Consider the following 19,093-nt stretch of genomic DNA (forward strand, 5'->3'; position numbering starts at 1 on the left):
AACACTAAAAAAAATCTTTAATAAATATTAAGCAAAAGGTCATTACAAGTTTTCTTCACACGAAGTACGAAATCGGTAAATTCCATAATCTAGTTCAACGAACTAGTTCTGCTCATCATCAATCAATTCAATGGCAGCCCTCGTCCAGCCGGTTAATTTTTTTGCACAAGCGCTGGACAGAAAAGTGTAATTAAGCGGCATAAAAGTGGTTTACATTTATAGTATAACTTGTAAATAAACAGTTAAGCATTATACTATTATTGGAAGACAAGTTTTCAACGCACAACCAAAGGATTTCGTAAAAAGTCGGCCAGCTTGTCCCGCAAATTTTCCCACAGGGGTGTGTGTATAACAAAATGGCGTCCTCGCAAGTCTCAAACAAATCGGGCTCCGGTTGGCCGCGCCGCGGAAGTCAAGGCCAAGCGGATGCAGCCAGCAGCAATAACAACGGTACCCAGAAGTACACCAACCAGGCGCTGACCATCAATCGCACCATCAACTTGTGGGTACAACACATTTCATTCATAGACACACATGATGGATGGATCGATTGTTTCAGATACCCTCTGACGAACTACACATTCGGCACCAAGGAGCCGCTCTTTGAGAAGGATCCGTCGGTGCCATCCCGATTCCAGCGGATGCGCGAGGAGTTCGACCGGATCGGAATGCGGCGCTCCGTCGAGGGAGTGCTTCTTGTCCACGAGCACGGACTGCCACATGTCTTGCTCCTGCAGCTGGGCACCACGTTCTTCAAACTGCCCGGTGGCGAGCTAAACGCTGGCGAGGATGAGGTCGAGGGCCTCAAGAGATTGCTATCCGAGGTAAGTCGAATATGGCGCCATAGTTGAACATTGTTATTTGGTCTTAACTATCACTACTTTTATTATTTCGTAGACGCTGGGTCGTCAGGACGGCGTAAAGCAGGAGTGGATTGTTGAGGACACGATTGGGAACTGGTGGCGGCCGAACTTTGAGCCACCGCAATATCCATACATTCCGCCGCACATCACCAAGCCCAAGGAGCACAAGAGGCTCTTCCTCGTCCAGCTACATGAAAAGGGTAAATATCCGCAGGGCGTTTTGTAAGTCCCTACGCGTAGGTATAACGAGCACACCGTGTATCCAGAATATCCATCTCTCCATGTACTTTATATAACCTATAGATTGTTTTTGTTTGCCAAAAACCGAATACGCTAACAAACCTCATGTCATATCTTTTCAATGCTGTTTAGATACGGACGGGAACGCCAGTTACGATGTACCCTGAGCAGTTCCATTAGCGCCGTGTGTGTCGTATCTACCCAACTCTAATCTCAAGAGTGCAATGCCATTGAACAACAATCGAGCAAACAGAACAGATCAAACAGAAAAGAAACAAACAGATCGCAAAAGCTGGCGCAGGCGACTTCTTAGTTAGTTTTGATTCTAGTCCAATTGTACACATGTCGAAAATCAAATTCAAATTGTATTTTTGCTCAGGACTGAGTGTTGGCATATTTTGTTATTTCTCGATTTTTATCATTCGAAATTCAAAGATTGTTCTTGTACTTAATTTTGTAAATATGTCGACATACTTGTGAGACTGAGCGCAGCAATGTTATCCTTCTATTTACATATTTTATTTATTTCCTAGCTTCTATTCTTACTTTTGTGAAGTGTCATGTGTTGTTCATCTTAAGGTTGTTGTGTATTTATCGAAAGCAATCCAATCCACCGGGCAGGCAGCAGAAGAGCATTGTAACGTTGCTGGCTGTCGCAGTCATGTGCCCAAATCTCGCGTGTTTTGCAGATTTGCACGCATGCAGGGCAGTCAGGTCGCAAGTCGCTCCTTAAATTAAGCACTCGTTTATGTAAACACAAGCAAATACTATTTATACCTTTTTTGGCCCTTACTTGCATTCACTGTGCGCTGAAATGAACTGATGTTGTCCACCAGCTGAAGCATTTCAGCGCACAAGTCGAACCGCACTTATCATGTATAATGTTGCTCTTAATTGAAATTATGTTCATAACTGAAAATAGGAGACATCGCTGGGCCAGCAAAGTGCCGGTCATGCTTTGCAAGTCGCAGCGAATCCAATTAATTAGTCTAACGTAACCAACTATGAATGTAAAACGAAACGCATACGACTCTTTATATCATACGGCTGCGAAATGATTCTTAATATGTAAATTGTACAACCGATTGTAATATCCCTAGATGATATATCCTGTGAATTTGAATGCTCGTTGATATCTCTACATACATGAATTCTGTCTCTATCGTTTTCCGTAATCTAGCACTATTTGCTGTACCCAAAAATTATAAGCTTGTTGCTGCGCCATTGTTCGAGCTATACGACAACTCGCAAGGGTATGGACCCATTATCTCATCTCTGCCGCAGGCCCTCTGCAGGTAAGTTAGTAAACGCATTTCGGATTTTATAGATTGACCCCATTCTTCTCTGCAGATTCAACTTTATCTACATGTAAGGGCAGACGGAGGAGTGGCCCACGTCCAGCAATAGTTAAGCATCAGCAGCAGCAGCAGCACCAACGATAGCGCTACCTAACTGATTTCAGCACCACAGATCAGCCCGTAGATTTCCATTTAATGTGTGTGTGTAAACGTACATAATTGTATTGCAGATAAAATGGAAAGCCAGGCCCTTTTACTTGGCAAATAGAGTCGACAAAATTTGTGCTTTATTTGTATATCTTCATCTTTAATATCTATTTGCATGTTGGGGGTTTTGTTCTATCAACTAAATGTTAGACAATGTTTAAGAAATGTTGAGTATAGTTATGAAGATGCATTCTGGCCAACTGGCGCTATCCCTATAGCATGTACTCGGCATAGATTTGTTCGAAATATTCGCGTTTTCTGTAATTGGAAGATACACACGGGCTGGATAACATTAAGAGGTCTTGCGAATCCACAGTACAAAGCGAAATTATTAATAAAGGATCTTTTCAACCAAAGACGAGTATGTGTTGTAAAATTATCTAGCTCAGTACCGGCGGCAATTACTCTACGTACATTTCAATTTGCTATTGTTAACGTTTAATTGTGAGGCTCTAGTTTAGTTTACGGATGCTCTTCGGAGTGCGTGGCTTGTAACAAATGAACAAATCAACAAAAGTCGGAGAAGAAGCTCACAACGAAATCATCGAACTGAAGTACAGGAACCGTTTGGTGTGTTATTTTGATTAGACAATACAATCTTACAGACTAGATTAGATTTTTGTTTAATTATGCTTATGCCACACGTACAAAAGATGTTAGCAAATATTGCGTGCCTTCTGGTTTGTGATCTCCTTCACCACAACTTATTGTGATAGAACTTTAGATCGTAGTAGCCCTGATCGGTGAGGCCGCCGCCGCCGGAGGACACGGTGGACATGGCATCCGTATTGTCCTGGCCCGGCGAGATGACTTCATGACCCGGCGGACGGTTGATCTTCACTACGCCGAAATCTTCGCGCTCCATCTGATCGAACTCCATCTTGCTGCTGGGCATCACGGCCATTCCGACGCCAAACGAGCGATTCTTCATGCCCGTGTGCTGCTTGCTCAGCTGGAAAGCCGGAGCTCTCCGGTTGTCGCCCACAATGCTCTCGGCCACCTCGGGCGATCGCACGGATGGGGGAGTTGGAGTGTGGCTCTTTGGCGGCGGTGATGGTGGCGTTATCACCTCCGGTTCGGGTTCGGGTTCCGGCTCAGGTTCTGGCTCCGGTTCAACTTCTGGCTCCGGCTCATAGCTGTTGGCTTCCAAGTCGGCCAGGCTCTGGCGCTGCAGTTGCTCGGCAATCTCTGCAATATCGTGATTGCCATTGCCACTGTTGGAAGAGTTTTCAAAGCGGTTAAAACTAGTGTTTACTTAACCAACAACAATATAATAACAGCACTGAGAAACACTGAATTCATATAATTGATTTTATTGCTCGAGAAAAAAACGAAATAAGTTACGACCAACAAGTATGTAGTTAAATGTTAAATGATAAGTTATATATGTTGTAATCACAATTTGTCAGGTATTTTCGTGTGTCTTGTGTAACGGATCCGATTTAGTGGGCTGATACTCTTCATATTTTTCTTTATTTCTTGTGTTGCAATGTGGGTGGTTGGTGGTGGGTGGTGGCATGCGGCAAGTGCAGCTTCTTCTGTTTGTACTCGTACATTAAGTAAATTCATCGGTTGTATATAAATTAACTACGCAAAAATATAAATAATTGGCTAAAATCAAAGCTTTGTACAATGGTTATTTAGTTGACATATCAGTTTATCTAGTGTCGATTTCTATATCTTTATGTGAAGCAGCCGTGTGCAATTTTTGTGGACTGGCTTTGTCTATTTGATTCTGAAAGACAAACGAAAAAGAATAAAATGAAACCCAAATGAAGACCATACACACAAAATGATAATGACATGGAAATTGATATTATTTAATTAAATAATTAAGCGCATTTACCTGTTTGCTTCTGCATTGCCATTGCCTTTGCCGCCCTTCGAGTTGCCGGCATGAATTATCTGCAAATAGAGAAATTTATTGGGTCAAATTCGAGGTGAAAATAATTAGAGATTAGATCGGCCTATTAACTTATATTAATAGCCCATTCGTGGGCCCTACAATTCATTGAGTTTCTCTATTAATTGCCAGCTCTACAACTTAATATGTATACTATATATAATACACTTTTTGTTACCCCAAAGAAAAACCGCCACTCGGCACGCAGCCAAAATATCAACCCCCGAGATTTCGGTGCTGATACACGCACCCCATTTGACCACTCACTCTATTTAACCGGCTAAATTACAACTCTCTAATTTCTTTATTGGGAATCGTTCAATTTACACACATTCGTCCCAATATTATAGTGCAGTCCAGTTTAAAGAAGGAGCTTCTTGGAAGTTGGGCTTCCTTCAGAAATTGTCGATACATTAAAACAAAACATGATGAAAGAACGGAGGTATGCACTTAGAATTTGGTGCATTTCACTCGGCGGAGATTTAACTATTACTGGACAGGTAAGCCGGCATCGCCGTGTCCATGTTCCGGCGTCCGTACTAAATAGATCGTGGTCTGGCAGTTGGGGCACGTGGTGCACATCTCGGCTTCCGCCGGTGCCGCAGAGCCACCAGCGTTTTCTCTGGGTGCATTACTGCCGCCAGTTGCTCCTGGAGCTTGTGCTGCTGCTCCTCCTCCGGTGGTTGGCATAGTTGCCTGCGGAGCAACCGCATTCGGCGGCTGAGAGGGCTGTGGGTCAGGTGTGTGTAGTTGGTTAACCTCTTCGAAAATTGTCTATAAATGTAGTAATATTTACATATCCATTCAGAGGAGACTGATGTTGCGGCTGCAACTGATGCTGCTGCTGGTTTGCATATTTATTATGAATTTGTGCATCTGGTTGAATCACTTGCTGCTGCTGCTGCTGCTCGTAGCCCGTTTGCGGTGGCATTTGTTGCTGATGCTGCATCTGCTGCTGCTGATGTGGTACTTGCTGTTGATGGACATGAGCTCGTCCCGAGGGTGGTGGATCCATGCGTGTCGGCTGACCGGCAGCCGGTTGTTGCACATATTGCTGTTGCATTTGCTGCTGCGAGGGCACCACTGCCGGCGGAGCCATCTGCTGCTGTGGCACGGCATCCACTGGGGGTATCTGCTGATACTGCTGCTGCTGCTGCTGTGTGGGAATGGGAGGCGATGCTTGCTGTCCACCAGCTGCTGCTCCTCCTACTGCGGCCTGTTGCATGTTCTCCCGATCAAGTCCAGAATGGCGGACACGGGATGGTCGAGCAAAAACGTTGGATGCCAAAAAAGCCTCATCGACATCCTGCAAGCCAGAGCGACGCTGGAAGGGATTCTGATTGCGTACGGGGCCGCTGCGGCTTAGGGCGTCCAATGGACTCTTGCGAGGCTGTGATTTATCGTTTGGGTTAATGATTCCGAATGCGTGAAGCAGCATCTTACATTATCGGTGGCATTGGTATTCCTGGACTGGCTGGGCGTCAGGCTGACCTGACTGACCTGCTTGCGACCCACTGCTGCCGGTGCTACTCCACCACCAGCGGCATGGCGTGACTGTAAACCAAGTTATTCAGTCATCATCTCGAGGAGTGTTAGTTAGTCGACCAACTTACAGCAACGCTCGTCTTGGAGGCATGATAGCCTCCACCACCACCGGCTTGGCGTGCCCCGGAGGCATTACCACGTTTGGCATCCATAAATTAAATCACTGGAAATTAGCAAGCCGCACGAAAAATTCAGCACAAATCGCGAGGAAAGTAGTTGATGATTTTTTTCAGTTAAAAAAAAAAGTGTACAAAATACAAATATATTTTTGTATACAGGAAGTCGAAAGAGCTATCCGACCGCTGGGATGTATAAATTTAAACTGAGCTAAATCCCCAGTCGCTTGGGGATCTAGAAACTGACAGATCGAAGATTGGAGAGCTTGGCCAACTAGATTATGTTTTTCCATCCGAATGCTTTTTGATTTCTAGCTAAAAAAAAGGGTCCCCTAATTAAACTATTAACTGGCAATTCCCTTGATTTCCCTAAGTCTTATTATAATAAATAATTATATTTAGCTTTCAACGGAATGATATAAACCAAAAATATCGAAATATAACACTCATGGACAGCATAAATCGGGATATCTGCTATCCTTACGCTTGAGGAGCATCTCTCAGTACCTCGGCCATGCTGCAGGTGGGACGCTTAGCCCCATATCGTCCGGACGGAGAGATCTGCGTTATCTGCTGCAGTCGTGCATTCGGTGTTGTCTGCTGCTGCGAACCGCGTCGCTGGTTAGAATCCTCGCCCAGGTAAGTAGCGCCAAAGAGGTGTGTGTTAGGACTGTTGTCGATGTGGTGTTATCGTTGGTTATCATTGGTTAACAGTTAGCGTTTCATGTGGAGAAAGAGTTAAGCATCATTAGTCATTTAGAATAAGGAATGGCCTAGATTTTAATCTCTGTATATATAGATCAATGGTAAAACCACAACATAATGAAGACCTAAGCTAGTAATTCAGTTAGTAATTTTCTATATTTAAATGGTATACAAAGAATTTAAGAAAACAAAGCAAGCAAGCAACAGGCCACCATTAAAGCAATGTTATTAATCAAATCCGACCGCGTTTTATCGATCGGCGGGCTTCCTTTCGGCAAACAAACAAACAAACGGAGTAACAAATCGTAAGTCCGATTTCCATACGATATGCAAATGGGGCCAAAAGAAATGGCCCACTGGGGCCGAAAGTGAAATGTTTCCTGCGGCGGCGAAAGCAACGCCTTAATTGCCACGGACTGCGCCAGGCGGGTAAATCAGGATGGGCGACGCCTCCTGTGCTCCCAATCCGCTGCTCACCTGTTTGTGATGTGCAGGCCATTCGGGGTGCCGTGATCATGGCCGTTACCATCTCCATTCCCCGATTCCCCATCGTTAAAGAATCCCTCGTAGAGCACGAAATTGTTCGCCTGCGGAATGATGCGCTTTAATCCGTAATGCTTGCTGAGAAAGGACAGTAGCTTCTCCGACGGCCGATCCACCGAGCACTTGCTTGCGGTCCACTGCTCTTCGTTGAGCATCGTTTGGAAGAGACGCTTGCCCAGTCCGGAACGCTGACGGGACTCGTGCACATAGAAGTCCAGAATGGATGGAGCCTGCTCCACCATGCGCGTCTTTCCGGTTCCGTCGAATAAATAGAGATTCTTGGTGCCCACCTTCAACAGACCTAAGACGGCGCCACTGGAAAAGGTCAAAACTTGCGTTAACTATAATTACTTCTAATCATAAGGAGGTATATTTCCTACTTGGCATAACTTACTTGTGACCCGCCTCATTATCTGCCAGCAGATATATGGTCTGATTGTCGCACATCCTCAGGCGCTGGGCGGTGGTCACCGGCTTGCTGAGTCCCTGCGAGGTGGCCGACAGCTGTCCCAGCTTGTCAATGATCTCCGTCATCTTGGTGGTGGCATCTCTGCGTCGCGCATGCGTGGGTGAGTGTGGAAAGTGTATCGGTTAGTCGGATCAAAGCCATTAAGATCACACTCCGCGTACAATTTCAATACTCACAAACACTGACGCCGATCGCCGCGAAAGGTGTTCGGCAGGAGATTGGATGTCACCTTGATGATTGGCTGCGCGAAGAGCGGCTTGATATCGAAGCGGAACTCCACCATTATGCTGCGCCTCGATTCTTGTTCTTTTGGTCCCCGTGTGCGACACTAAGCTTGGTTATGTATGTATGTATGTGGTTAAAAGGCCCTGAAATTGGTAAATGAGAATTGCGAACTTAATGGAGCGTTGCGAAAGCGGTGTGCAAACAATTTGATTATCTGATGCCGCTCGATTAAACCCCACTTTGGCTTTCAGCTTTGTCTATTTCGCTGTGTGGGAAACGCTGCACATGCAATCAAGCCAATCATTGTTGCTATTGCCATAGCCAATGATTCAGCAGATGCAAGCCCACACGTGGACACAGAGAGAAATTTACATGGGTTATATGAAAAATGTTAAATCTAACATAAATTCAATTGAATCACACATAAGTAGTACATGCAAATCTTGTTTTCAATATATATTTCCCTACTTTACAGACAGTTGTGACTTTTTCTGCGAGTGTACTTTTGGGCGCAATCCATCAGCATAAGCATTTGTTTTGCTGCTGTTGCCGACTCCGCCTGTTGACCTAAATCAGCGCATTAGACTCGGATTACAATCGAAACTGTTGCGTTTCGCCGGCGAATCCCTTGCGACAGGAATAGGGATATGGCTTCCGTTTCGATGGGGGCATGGCTGTCAGGACGAAACGTTGGTCGCTTGCATGCCGCCGCCACTGCCTTTGTTAATTCGCAAGTGCAACGAACTCGGCGATAACGCAGAGCAGAGCTTTCAATTGTAATTACCTTTGATGGGGCGGGGCAGCAAAACTTTTCCCTTTGTTACGATTTTGTCAGGGGGAAATGTTAAACAACTCTCTGCCGGCGTCGCAGCTAGCAGCGCTGCCCGAGTTTCCAGTGCGATAGCAACAGAAAAGCGGCGCAAATGACGTGTTTTCATTTCATTTTTACATATCAACAATACTTACAGTATAGCCCACAAAAGTATGGCCAATTAAGACTTAAAACGTTTTAACACTTGGAGAATTTGTTACAATTTTTAGATCTTGGTACCAATCTGGATATTTCAATTTGAATATGACGAAAAAATGGTGCATTACTTATCAAAAATATTTTGGCTTTTGGGTGCTAGTCGCACGACATCGGCTGTATGTGGCACATGTTGATGGCCCCCAGCAAAGGGGAACTACATTGTTGTTGTTATTGCAATGGCTGTTTATTTTTCCAGTGCACAACCGTTGACGTTGCCATACACAATCAGCCCACTTTGTAACTGTTTATGAAGCAACCTCAAGCGATGCAAAACAAAAATACAAGAGGACATAAAACGAAAGAACCAGAACAACAAAGAAAACCACGCTCCGCATTAAGGGGTGAGTGCAAGAGGGAGACTGCAGTTCTTGTGCTCCCCTTTTGCTCCACTTGTAAATGTGTCAAGTGAGCTTGACTCTCTTCCACTTACATACATGTACGTGCAGGTGTGCTGTGAATGTGAGAGCGTGAGAGAGTTAATCAGCGGAATTAAAATCGCGTGCAGCCATAAACAAGTCGAGTGTTAGAGAGGAAAGGGGGATCGTCACATTCAATTTAACGGTTAATCAGTAGACAGCGCACAAACAACAATACGGCATGGAAACAGCAGTGGAAAAACAAATCAATCGAGAGGTGCAGACAATTGGCAACCCAAATATAAATAGTCATTTCCCGATTAAACTGCCTGGTGATGAAAATTAATACAGCAATTTCGCCAAGCCTTCAGTCTGGAATAATAGCCATTAAGCCGAGCCTATCAGCTGTCGGCTGCAAAATAACAATCCCACAAAGTGTCGTGTCATTATGCAAGCCCCCGGCATTTTGGTCTGGAAGTGGGCGGAAATAGTTGGGGGTGTGGCCAGAGAGCTCCATTACAGAACAGCTGTCAACTGCCTCGCCAAATTCCGCAGTGCTGTATATGGAAGTACAGTAAACAGTTTATAAGTCGAAATGTTTCTTATACAAATGCTTCCATGCTCGATATCCTTGCATTAATGTCTCTATGAAAAGCCTATTCAAAACGATGTGTTAGAAAGTAGGCAACAAAAAATTTAGATTATTCTGAAATGCCAACAAGCTAATAGTTCAAACTTTGAATAGTCTTTAGTGGTTTCGACTGCTCAACGAATTTTTTGTGAATTAGAACCATTATCGCGTCGGGCACTCAATGGGCATAATAAATTAGTCAGCTCGGGTACTTTGCCATGCGGTCCGGATCAGGTGACGAGCCTACCTCTATTTAGTTTGTATGTCCAGGGAAAGTATGTACATATACAAAATGGAAACGGACTCGTTTGGAAATTTATGCAGCAACAAGGTCAATCGATAAATGCAGAACCGAAAGGTACACCCAAAACCCAAGACGAGTTGCCAAGGTAAAACAAAAAATAACGGTAAACGACAGGTGCCGCAGCCGCTGACAGGCTCAGGTAAAGGTACAGGTGTGGTCGGGGCCGTTATTCCCTTGGATTTTTCTTCCTTCTTTGGTTATATGGTCGCTCAAGGCAACGGCAATTAAAAGCAGTCAACTGTTTACGGCTTTGTTTAGTGGAAGTCGTTGGCCGAAGTAAGCTTTAAATATGCATGAGAACATGTTCAAACATGCACATGCACGCATTGCACGCAATGAATTGTTTATCGTTATCGATAACGTGGCATTGAAATACTTTTTGCGGTCTAGCCGCAGTTTACTTTTTGTTGTTTTTGAGCTGTTTACCACGAACGGAACGATCGCAAACGATCAAAACAACTTGTTATTCTACAATTGCGAAAAAAGTGCCATAGCAACGATAACAAAAACAAGAAACCGCAGAGAGAATTGCATTTACAGCCGTCATTGTTGTTTTTGCCACTTGCAATTGCACGCCCCTCGCTTTTGTTGTTGATTTGTATCTAATTACCGGAGGCTCAAAAGTCAAATCATGAATGTCCAGAGAGAAAATTGAGAAAAGATACTTCACCTTACATGAAAGCGTATGACACTGCAACAGTAGCTATAAATTGCATCAGAATGTCGGACTGGAACAGTTTAAATATAAGTCTAGCCGATTTAAAAATACCTAAAGCTTACACCAGCGTTAATCAGCTGAGATTTCGGTTATTTTCCACATCAATGATTAAGCATTAATGCAAAAAAGAAAGTATTGGAAACAGGGGGGATCAACCAGACGCAAAAAGTACACTTCGTTTTCAAAGTGATAAGCACCATGCGCCCGTGTTTGGATTTTACCAGACATCATTTCTAGAACCGGGGTCATAAATGCCACACTTGTTATTTGTTTGTCGATAATTTTTGAGGTAGTCTTTCGATGTCTGGACCCAGAACCCGGTCTCCTGGCAATCTTCAAGTATGAAATGGTGCCAGAAAAGATAAGGAGCGATGGTCTCCTGCTGGAAAATCTGGTTCTAGGCGGTTCTTCTAAGCAGTCGAGTGTCGCGAGTTTAATGACAGCTCAACCATAATTGTTCCTATTGTTTATATATTTTGTGATAAGCAGACATTGTCGCATTCATGCAGCACATGTTGGGATCAAAGGTTAACGTTCCCCCCAAAGCAATTCTCTCTCAATTGAAACTGATTAAATTAAAATTTAGCGTAATTCGCGGATAAAAATATAAACCATAGAAGTTAGGGTATTCTGGAAGTCTTCTTGAACTGACCGAAAAACGAAAACGGTTGGGAGTTTGTAACAAAAAGGCATTTCTCTCACACTCGCACACTTGTAATGCTTATCGTTCGATCGCTACACTGAAAAAAAATCAACTGCCGCTACATTTTGTAAGAATGAATTACAATTATTGGTATTTCGATTTGAATTGAATTTGTTGAGCTTAAAATTGTTATGCAAATCAGCTAGTTCGACAAAAATAGTTTCGTCTGGTCATAAATTTTTCTTTCCGTGTGTTCGGTAATCATTTTTTCGTTCCGTGTGGTCAGTGTAAAAAGAGAGAACGACAAAAAGAGAGAAACCGCTTTTGTGTGCGTTGAGCGGGTTTTCTTAAAAGGGCGATCGACTGTTTTTGAGTCACTTGTGAAAAATCAGTCATCGCGAGCAGTTCGACTAAGGAAAACCCGCTGGCACACACAAATCGTAACCACTTATCAAACAAAAACAAATAACAGCTGGCCCGCAACGCGAAGCGCGTGTGCAAAAAGAAACGAGAAAACATACACAACAAAAAAGCACAAGATATAAGAGATACACAAAAAGAGAAGCAGTGGAAAATTTTGGGCACCAAACACAGCCGAAGCTTTTACGCCAAACGTTAAACGAAAAGCCAAAACTTAAACCCCTTCCAAAAATCACAACGTGTTCGCCGGTCAAGATGAGCGGTTCCGTATTGAGTTTGGCGCGTCCTGCAGCAGCCACAAATGGCCATAATCTGCTGGCCAAGCAGCTGAATTGCAATGGCAATGGCACCACCGGTGGCGCGGCCAAAACCACTGTGGCCTCGGCCATAACACCGCCCAAGCAGCCCCAGCTGGCGGCCAAGGTCATCCAGCAGTCACAGATCGTCTGTTTCGATGTGGACTCCACGGTGATTTGCGAGGAGGGCATCGACGAACTGGCCGAATATTGCGGCAAGGGGAGCGAGGTGGCTCGCGTTACCAAGGAGGCGATGGGCGGTGCCATGACCTTCCAGGATGCCCTCAAAATCCGCTTGAACATCATACGGCCGACACAGCAGCAAGTGAGGGATTTCATCCAGGAGCGACCCAGTACACTGAGCAAAAACGTGAAGCGTTTCGTCAGCCATTTGAAGGCGGAGGGCAAACAGGTTTACTTGATCTCCGGCGGATTCGATTGCCTAATTGCGCCCGTGGCCAATGAATTGGGTATTCCCCTGAAAAACGTCTATGCCAACAAGATGCTTTTCGATTATCTGGGCGACTACGATAGCTTTGATATCAACCAGCCCACTTCGCGTTCCGGCGGAAAGGCAGAGGCCATCGCCCTGATAAGGAAGGAGAATAACGACGATTCCCTAATCACCATGATCGGCGATGGAGCCACCGATCTGGAGGCCGTACCGCCAGCCAACTACTTTATAGGTTTCGGTGGCAATGTCGTGCGGCCGGAGGTCTATCGCCGTGCACAGTATTACGTAACGGACTTTGAGCAGCTGATGGGGCAGTGAGATACGTATACGTAAGGCGGTGGGGGAGTGGTGAATTTAGTATTTGAAATCAACGTGTTATAGCTCGTAGTGATGCACATGTTTATGCCCAAGTATGTGTGTAATAATATATACGTTAGTTCGTAATTAAACAAGAATAAAAAGCGATAGTAAAATAATGGAAAATGAACAAGTGAAATCAACTTTGTTACTGTTAACTTAACAGAACATGTTAAGCGCGCACTGTTAGTGAATCAGCCGAAGTTGTAAAAATACAGGGTGCGCCTTTATGCTAATAAACAGTTCAAACTTTAGCATCCAACTGTAAGCAATTTATTTAATTTAAAGAAATTCCATGCACATAATATATGTATATATTCAAATTTATGGCGAATGAAAACGAAAAATACAACAACAAAAGTTTAAATAAATGTTTCAATACAAATTACTTTATTAAATAAAACATACATTTTTCTATTGAATTGCATGTTGTATACTTTATTGGAATTTTTGATTGTGGGTATAACTGAATTGAATAGTACACAACATTATAGTTTTTGATGTCTTATAACCGGCAACCAATTAAAGCCTAATTGTTTTAAACGCAGCCTTGCAGAGCAATTAGCAGTTGCAATTATAGCCCATTAGGTTACAAAAATAAAACAAATCCACTTTTCATGACGAATTTACTTTCGACTTCTGACGTCTTTCCAAACCAGTAAGTCTATAAGCCTATTATATCTACATACCAGAATAAAATGATAGCAATAGACTGAAAGGTGAGGGGTCGTGGGAAAATAAATAATTAGTGGGCAGCCGATTCCAGATTTCAACTTTCAAAATTTTGGATAAATTAAATTCATTATGGATTGAAGCCAAATTGAAAGCTACCTCGACCATGGGAGAATTAAGATTAGCAAAACTCATACTGTTTTTAAGCATTTAATTTGTTGCTTTACTTGCGATTGAAGACCAGCTGTTTAATTGCCCAAGCTTGATTTCCTTTCGATTTTAGCACGAAGGTGCCAGCAATTGGCGGCTCAAAAGGCCGTTAAAAACCAGAAAACAACGCCTCTGCGGCAATTATCAATTGCTGTAATCGACTCCAGCGGAGTTGAAACAGTTGGCAAGCAAAAACAAAGGCAAGGCCGAAGCGTGGGTGCCAGCATTGGGCGGTAAACCATGAATGGAACGGGCGGTTTGGCGGTCAACGTCATCGTGTTTAATTGGCGGCGGGAAACGCTTTGAGCCAGCTTAAATGTGGACCATATTAGGCGTGATTCGACTGCCGTTTGAACGGCATAGGGGCGCGAATTAAGGCTGCATTCGAACGCAGAACGGGAAGAAAGCAACCGCCGATGATATCACCATCCTAATGAACTGGGCTTAAAAGGCCCTGCAGCCCAAGTGAATCTGAATCACTCAATTTGGGCACTACAGTGGGAATTCTATAAAGAAGCCCTTCTGAAGTTAAGGTGTATGTAGAATAGTTTCTAAAGTTGTTTCACAACAATTCTCATTATACGTTATTTTATCTAAATAAATTTATTATTTATTTTCTCTAGTGGATGTTCCACTTTGGATGCCAATTAAATGACGTGGATTTTGGAAGATAGCCACACTTGGGGGAGTGCAGACCCAATAGAAGTTCCACTCTGTACAATCGTGGATGCCATGCAAATGAGGCGCTTCTTGGCCATTTCTGCGTGGCCGCTGGTGTCTTTATTTACTGGTCATGACTTCAGAGCCCGTCGCATGACGTAAAGATGTATTATTTATGTGCCCACTGAGCCACAAGGCAGCGGCACGAAAGCGGTGGGCAGCGGAATGGAAATGGGTATGAAAAACTGGCATAAACGTAAACAGAAAGCTTGACGAAGTAGACTTACCGCAACGCTTGGAACGGTTAAACACAACAGCCTCGGAGGGATTGGGCTTGGAAATCTGAATATCTCACGGATTCGCGTTCCAGTTTCCAGTGGCACGGCGAATGCACTACTCCGGCTTTTCCGCTGCAATTTTCGGATGCTTATGGATGCTGCGCGTTGCGATTCGGTCGTAGCTATGTATCTCACTCACTCACACGTCGGCGGGGCGGGGGGTTTGTCTTGTTGTTTTATTGATTTTAAATTTTGTCTCAAATTGAACCCAAAAAAAACGCCGTTGAATACTGGCGAGCCTTTCGTATTTCTTTTTTTCCTATTTGTTTTGCTTTAAAACAGAATTCCACACACCTGGTAATTCGCCGCGGTTTGTTGCTTTTGTTTGTTTGTGTATGTATACGCGCCGCTTTGGGAATCGGAGTAATGAACCGGATGACTTGTGGCCGTAGCCGTGACGTGTGGATATTGCGCGAAAGTCGGTTAGTAACTGAACATCGTTTGCGGCGAGCACAGATTTTTGGGGGTGAAGTTTTCTTTGGAGCCAGGCGAAGCTTTGGCTTGCCACATAGAGATGGCAAACTGGTGACGGGTCAATCGATAGGTTAGGTATGGGAGTCTTCAAAAGTGACAGTTCCAATATTTTCAATATAATGAAATTTGAGTAACGTAATCCAAGCAACTAGCATTATTAGCTCCATTTTAATATTTTCTTTTGCTTTATTGAAATTATAAGCTCATTAGAACCCCCTTTAAGCTCCACCACTGACCAACTATCGATATGCCTGCTAGCTGCGGTCACACTTCCAGCGCTGCGTGCGGCCACACTTTTGCGAATACGGTCCCACCTTGAGTAATATCCGAATTACTAATAACAAAGGCTTGCAGCCGCCTACAGCTGCGTAAAAAGGACCAGCAGGAACCCAAATCGCTGCCACACGCCCACAGCCACCGCACAAATGCCGAAGAATGGCGATGCCGGTAACCGGAGCGGTTCCGGGACAACCAGCGACGGCTGCATCTATCCGGACGACGTCATAATGGGCGTGGGTGTTGCATTCAACGTGCGGTACACGGGATGCGTTGAGGTCAAGACCTCAATGAAATCCCTGGACTTCGAGACCCGTACGCAGCTGGCGCGGTAAGTGAGCAATAGCCATGAGTCACAGCAGTATTATCATGTTTGTTCGCCTTTGCATTCAGAGAGTGCATCAATCGAGTTTGCGAGGCGGCCGGTTTAAAGTCTGCTGGCAAGCGGAGACTAACCAACTTCATATCGGATCGACCCAGCATGCAGCACGCCGGCACCAACATCATCATTAATGTATCGAGTCGAGCTCTGTCGTTGAGCAACGTGGAAACGGGCGAGGTTATAGCCAATCACAATATGCCGCGCATATCGTTCGCCTCCGGCGGTGACAATGACACCCTCGACTTCCTCGCATACATAGCCAAGAACGAGGATGAATGGCGGGCGTGTTATGTCCTGGAATGCGCTGGCGGCCAAAGCGAGGATCTAATAGTGACCATTGGCAAGGCTTTTGCCTTGCGCTTCAACGCTCTCAGTAGGCTCAATGATCCCTCGGCGGATTGCAACATCAATCAAAGCTGCAAGGAGAATGTGAAGGAGTACTACAACGATTTGCCAAACAAGCTGCCACCAGAAGTGCCGGAACCACAACAACAGCAGGTGCAGCAGCCTCTCCATCCGCATGCGCCTCGTGTGGCACAACTGAATCTGAAGAAGCCACGCGATCGCCTGAGCAGCAACCTCATCGACCTCAACTCCCCGCCTCCCGATCAGACGACCAATAAGTTAGGTCACTTTGATCCTCTCCAAGCGACCACAGCTGCCAATTCTGTTTTGCCCTCTGTTCGCGATGTGTTCGACGGACCGCAATGCCCGCTCACAGCGGAGGTGTGGTTCCATGCGGGCATATCCAGACCAATATCGGAGCGCTTGCTGCAGCAGGACGGCGACTTTCTGGTGCGCGAGTCACAGGGAAAGCGGGGCCAGTACGTACTAACCGGATTAGAGGGCAAGACGCCCAAGCATCTGCTTCTCATCGATCCCGAGGGCGTGGTCCGAACCAAAGATCGCATCTTCGACAGCATTAGCCATCTGATCAACTACCACTGGGCACACGCGCTGCCCATCATTTCGGAGGATTCCGAGCTGGTCTTGCGTAATCCGGTGCGAAGACCACAGCAGGATCAGGCTGCGTCGCCCATTACATCAGCATCTTCCTGAACCGGAGGGCACAATCATACGTATAGCTACCACCCATCATATACATAACAAATAATTATATATACTGGCATCAGCGTACACGATTAGATTTAAATATTGTGCACTCGTAGAATATCTTTTATATATCGTCTGTATAAAAACGAACCCATATATTTATGGATTGAATATAAACATATTTACAAATATGTGCATGTCTACAGTATTTTCCATTCGAATGCGAATAAAGATGATAAACGGAACACAGACTTGGGGTTCTTGAATTTTGATCGAGTTTCCTGTCTGGTGAGCCACTTTGGAAACGATGTTCACATGGGATATTTTTCAATCGAATACGCATAATAGAAACACAAAAACATACACTTTAAATGCACTTCACACAAATTTATTGTGATCCCATGCAAATCAGAACATCATCATCTACGCGCTATACAAATCTTAGTTGCGACGACCAAAGTTGTTGGTGTTGGGCTGGGTGAGCTGCAGGCCACGGATGTTGTGGAAGTCCAGAAGCTTCAACATCTCCTTGGTGTCGGCGTCGACCTCGATGATGTCCTGCTCCAGAGCGGAGACGGCCGGGACGTAGTTGTCGCGACGCTCACGCTCCTCCTCCTGCAACTTGATGGAGATACCACGCACCTGGGAGTGACGCAGACGGCCCATCAAATGGGTGACATAGCTGGAAAGGAATTAGCTGATTATAAATCCACTCACTAACGAGATTTGAGCGGCACTTACCCGGCAATCTTGTTGCGCAGGGGCTTGGTGGGGATGATGGCCACCTCCTCGCAGATGCGCTTGTTGGTGTGGAAGTCCAACGTCAGGCGAGTGTAGTACTTCTCGATGATGACCTTAGCGGCCTTCTTCACCGTCTTGGTTCGTACGCGACCCTGTGGTAGTTGATAAAATGGTTAGTATCACGATAGTTCAATCCATTTTGTTGTATCTTTGCGATAGTTTTCTGAGATAGTTGCGGCATTTTTCGGGGACTTTTAATGTAAGAGGCCTTCACTTGGTTATAGTTTAGGTTTCTTCTAAAGTTTCCGTTTGAGTTGCTTTTTGGTATTGATATTAAGGACGGTTTTAAGACGCCGGATACAAATGATTGCTTTTGGGGTAACAAAATTGGCACTATGCACGTGGGACAAGCGGCTGTCGTTGCCGTTTTATGCTTGTTTGACCGCTTTTTGATTCGAGTTCAGCCAGTTTTTCGTTGCTACGTACCATTATGTTGCTCGATGGATATTTTAATCACCGCTAAAATGAGAAATAAGCAATTATTTTTAAGAAAAACGTGGAGAAACAAAATTTGTGCACATACCTCGCCGGAAACGAAAGAAAAAGAAGGATGCTGTGTGACCAGGGTGATTGTGTGAAAAACATACTAAAATATACCGCAAATATACCATAAACATGCAAATTCCTCAGGTTGATGAATTGGATAGAAATAAGCGAGGACTTGAACCATAGTACACATCATTTAACAAAAGCAGCATTTTTGGACTAAACATTTTATTGAAGACTATTGTACAGTACAATTGTACCTAAATTAGCTCATATTTAGGTACAATGTTTTGTACCTACTACTTGTTTTGAAACAAACTTTTTTATATGCAAATATACAAAATCTTTTAATGTAAGTCTAATCGGCAGTTTATTTATTTATTCATTTTCTAAATTAGAACACCTTAGTTTCGATTGC

At 44.4% G+C, this 19,093-nt stretch overlaps 6 protein-coding genes across 10 annotated transcripts; 3 read left to right on the forward strand and 3 right to left on the reverse strand.

Annotated features, from left to right (window-relative positions):
* Nucleotides 1–90: 90 nt before the first annotated feature.
* On the forward strand, nt 91–2,697 carry LOC6737419 (cleavage and polyadenylation specificity factor subunit 5). 2 transcript variants are annotated; one of them, XM_016171197.3, is made up of 5 exons: nt 92–502; nt 560–824; nt 898–1,063; nt 2,284–2,398; nt 2,454–2,697. In XM_016171197.3, the coding sequence occupies exons 1-5, from the start codon at nt 357–359 to the stop codon at nt 2,473–2,475; spliced, it is 714 nt and encodes a 237-aa protein (XP_016031185.1). In that variant the 5' UTR covers nt 92–356; the 3' UTR covers nt 2,476–2,697. The 2 variants fall into 2 exon arrangements, with proteins under 2 accessions (XP_044779038.1, XP_016031185.1); XM_044923103.1 differs by lacking the exons at nt 2,284–2,398; nt 2,454–2,697 and adding an exon at nt 1,236–2,244 and having other exon boundaries at nt 91–502.
* Nucleotides 2,667–15,756, reverse strand: LOC6737420 (alpha-tubulin N-acetyltransferase 1). 4 transcript variants are annotated; one of them, XM_016169868.2, is made up of 7 exons: nt 15,153–15,756; nt 8,066–8,257; nt 7,815–7,970; nt 7,355–7,735; nt 6,680–6,842; nt 4,455–4,513; nt 2,667–3,822 (listed from the first exon to the last, which is right to left on the reverse strand). In XM_016169868.2, the coding sequence occupies exons 2-7, from the start codon at nt 8,170–8,172 to the stop codon at nt 3,303–3,305; spliced, it is 1,386 nt and encodes a 461-aa protein (XP_016031189.1). In that variant the 5' UTR covers nt 8,173–8,257; nt 15,153–15,756; the 3' UTR covers nt 2,667–3,302. The 4 variants fall into 4 exon arrangements, 3 of the variants coding, with proteins under 3 accessions (XP_016031189.1, XP_016031187.1, XP_016031186.1); XM_016169866.3 differs by lacking the exon at nt 15,153–15,756 and adding an exon at nt 9,081–9,221; XM_016169865.3 differs by lacking the exon at nt 2,667–3,822 and adding an exon at nt 3,906–4,343 and having other exon boundaries at nt 15,153–15,753.
* On the reverse strand, nt 4,797–6,359 carry LOC27206952 (vacuolar protein-sorting-associated protein 36). Its single transcript, XM_016182724.3, has 4 exons — nt 6,125–6,359; nt 5,955–6,065; nt 5,308–5,901; nt 4,797–5,240 (listed from the first exon to the last, which is right to left on the reverse strand). Exons 1-4 carry the CDS (start codon nt 6,206–6,208, stop codon nt 5,001–5,003), a joined length of 1,029 nt encoding a protein of 342 aa, XP_016031191.1. The 5' UTR covers nt 6,209–6,359; the 3' UTR covers nt 4,797–5,000.
* LOC6740426 (phosphoserine phosphatase) lies at nt 12,162–13,585 on the forward strand. Its single transcript, XM_002077247.4, has one exon. It carries the CDS (start codon nt 12,472–12,474, stop codon nt 13,282–13,284), a length of 813 nt encoding a protein of 270 aa, XP_002077283.2. The 5' UTR covers nt 12,162–12,471; the 3' UTR covers nt 13,285–13,585.
* Nucleotides 15,757–15,932: 176 nt separating the features above from the next.
* LOC6737422 (SHC-transforming protein 4) lies at nt 15,933–17,633 on the forward strand. Its single transcript, XM_002084224.4, has 2 exons — nt 15,933–16,284; nt 16,347–17,633. The coding sequence occupies exons 1-2, from the start codon at nt 16,103–16,105 to the stop codon at nt 17,392–17,394; spliced, it is 1,230 nt and encodes a 409-aa protein (XP_002084260.1). The 5' UTR covers nt 15,933–16,102; the 3' UTR covers nt 17,395–17,633.
* Nucleotides 17,634–17,749: 116 nt separating this feature from the next.
* Nucleotides 17,750–18,758, reverse strand: LOC6737423 (40S ribosomal protein S17). Its single transcript, XM_039293872.2, has 4 exons — nt 18,713–18,758; nt 18,616–18,648; nt 18,130–18,281; nt 17,750–18,070 (listed from the first exon to the last, which is right to left on the reverse strand). Exons 2-4 carry the CDS (start codon nt 18,616–18,618, stop codon nt 17,830–17,832), a joined length of 396 nt encoding a protein of 131 aa, XP_039149806.1. The 5' UTR covers nt 18,619–18,648; nt 18,713–18,758; the 3' UTR covers nt 17,750–17,829.
* Between the last annotated feature and the right edge of the window lie 335 nt (nt 18,759–19,093).

The sequence above is a fragment of the Drosophila simulans genome, chromosome 3L (genome assembly GCF_016746395.2).
Source record: "Drosophila simulans strain w501 chromosome 3L, Prin_Dsim_3.1, whole genome shotgun sequence".
NCBI lineage: Eukaryota > Metazoa > Arthropoda > Insecta > Diptera > Drosophilidae > Drosophila > Drosophila simulans.

Coding starts and splice junctions, on each gene's coding strand:
- LOC6737422 (XM_002084224.4), top strand. CDS start 16,103: ATGCCGAAGAATGGCGATGCCGGTAACCGGAGCGGTTCCGGGACAACC. Junction 16,285..16,346: donor ACCCGTACGCAGCTGGCGCG/GTAAGTGAGCAA, acceptor CTTTGCATTCAG/AGAGTGCATCAATCGAGTTT.
- LOC6737423 (XM_039293872.2), bottom strand. Junction 18,071..18,129: donor CTGCGCAACAAGATTGCCGG/GTAAGTGCCGCT, acceptor ATTCCTTTCCAG/CTATGTCACCCATTTGATGG.
- LOC27206952 (XM_016182724.3), bottom strand. CDS start 6,208: ATGGATGCCAAACGTGGTAATGCCTCCGGGGCACGCCAAGCCGGTGGT. Junction 5,902..5,954: donor ATACCAATGCCACCGATAAT/GTAAGATGCTGC, acceptor GATAAATCACAG/CCTCGCAAGAGTCCATTGGA. Junction 5,241..5,307: donor AGTCTCCTCTGAATGGATAT/GTAAATATTACT, acceptor CCTGACCCACAG/CCCTCTCAGCCGCCGAATGC.
- LOC6737420 (XM_016169868.2), bottom strand. CDS start 8,172: ATGGTGGAGTTCCGCTTCGATATCAAGCCGCTCTTCGCGCAGCCAATC. Junction 7,971..8,065: donor GGCGATCGGCGTCAGTGTTT/GTGAGTATTGAA, acceptor TGCGCGACGCAG/AGATGCCACCACCAAGATGA. Junction 4,514..6,679: donor CCACCTGCAGCATGGCCGAG/GTACTGAGAGAT, acceptor CTCTATTTGCAG/ATAATTCATGCCGGCAACTC.
- LOC6737419 (XM_016171197.3), top strand. CDS start 357: ATGGCGTCCTCGCAAGTCTCAAACAAATCGGGCTCCGGTTGGCCGCGC. Junction 503..559: donor ATCAATCGCACCATCAACTT/GTGGGTACAACA, acceptor CGATTGTTTCAG/ATACCCTCTGACGAACTACA. Junction 2,399..2,453: donor CTGCCGCAGGCCCTCTGCAG/GTAAGTTAGTAA, acceptor TCTTCTCTGCAG/ATTCAACTTTATCTACATGT.
- LOC6740426 (XM_002077247.4), top strand. CDS start 12,472: ATGAGCGGTTCCGTATTGAGTTTGGCGCGTCCTGCAGCAGCCACAAAT.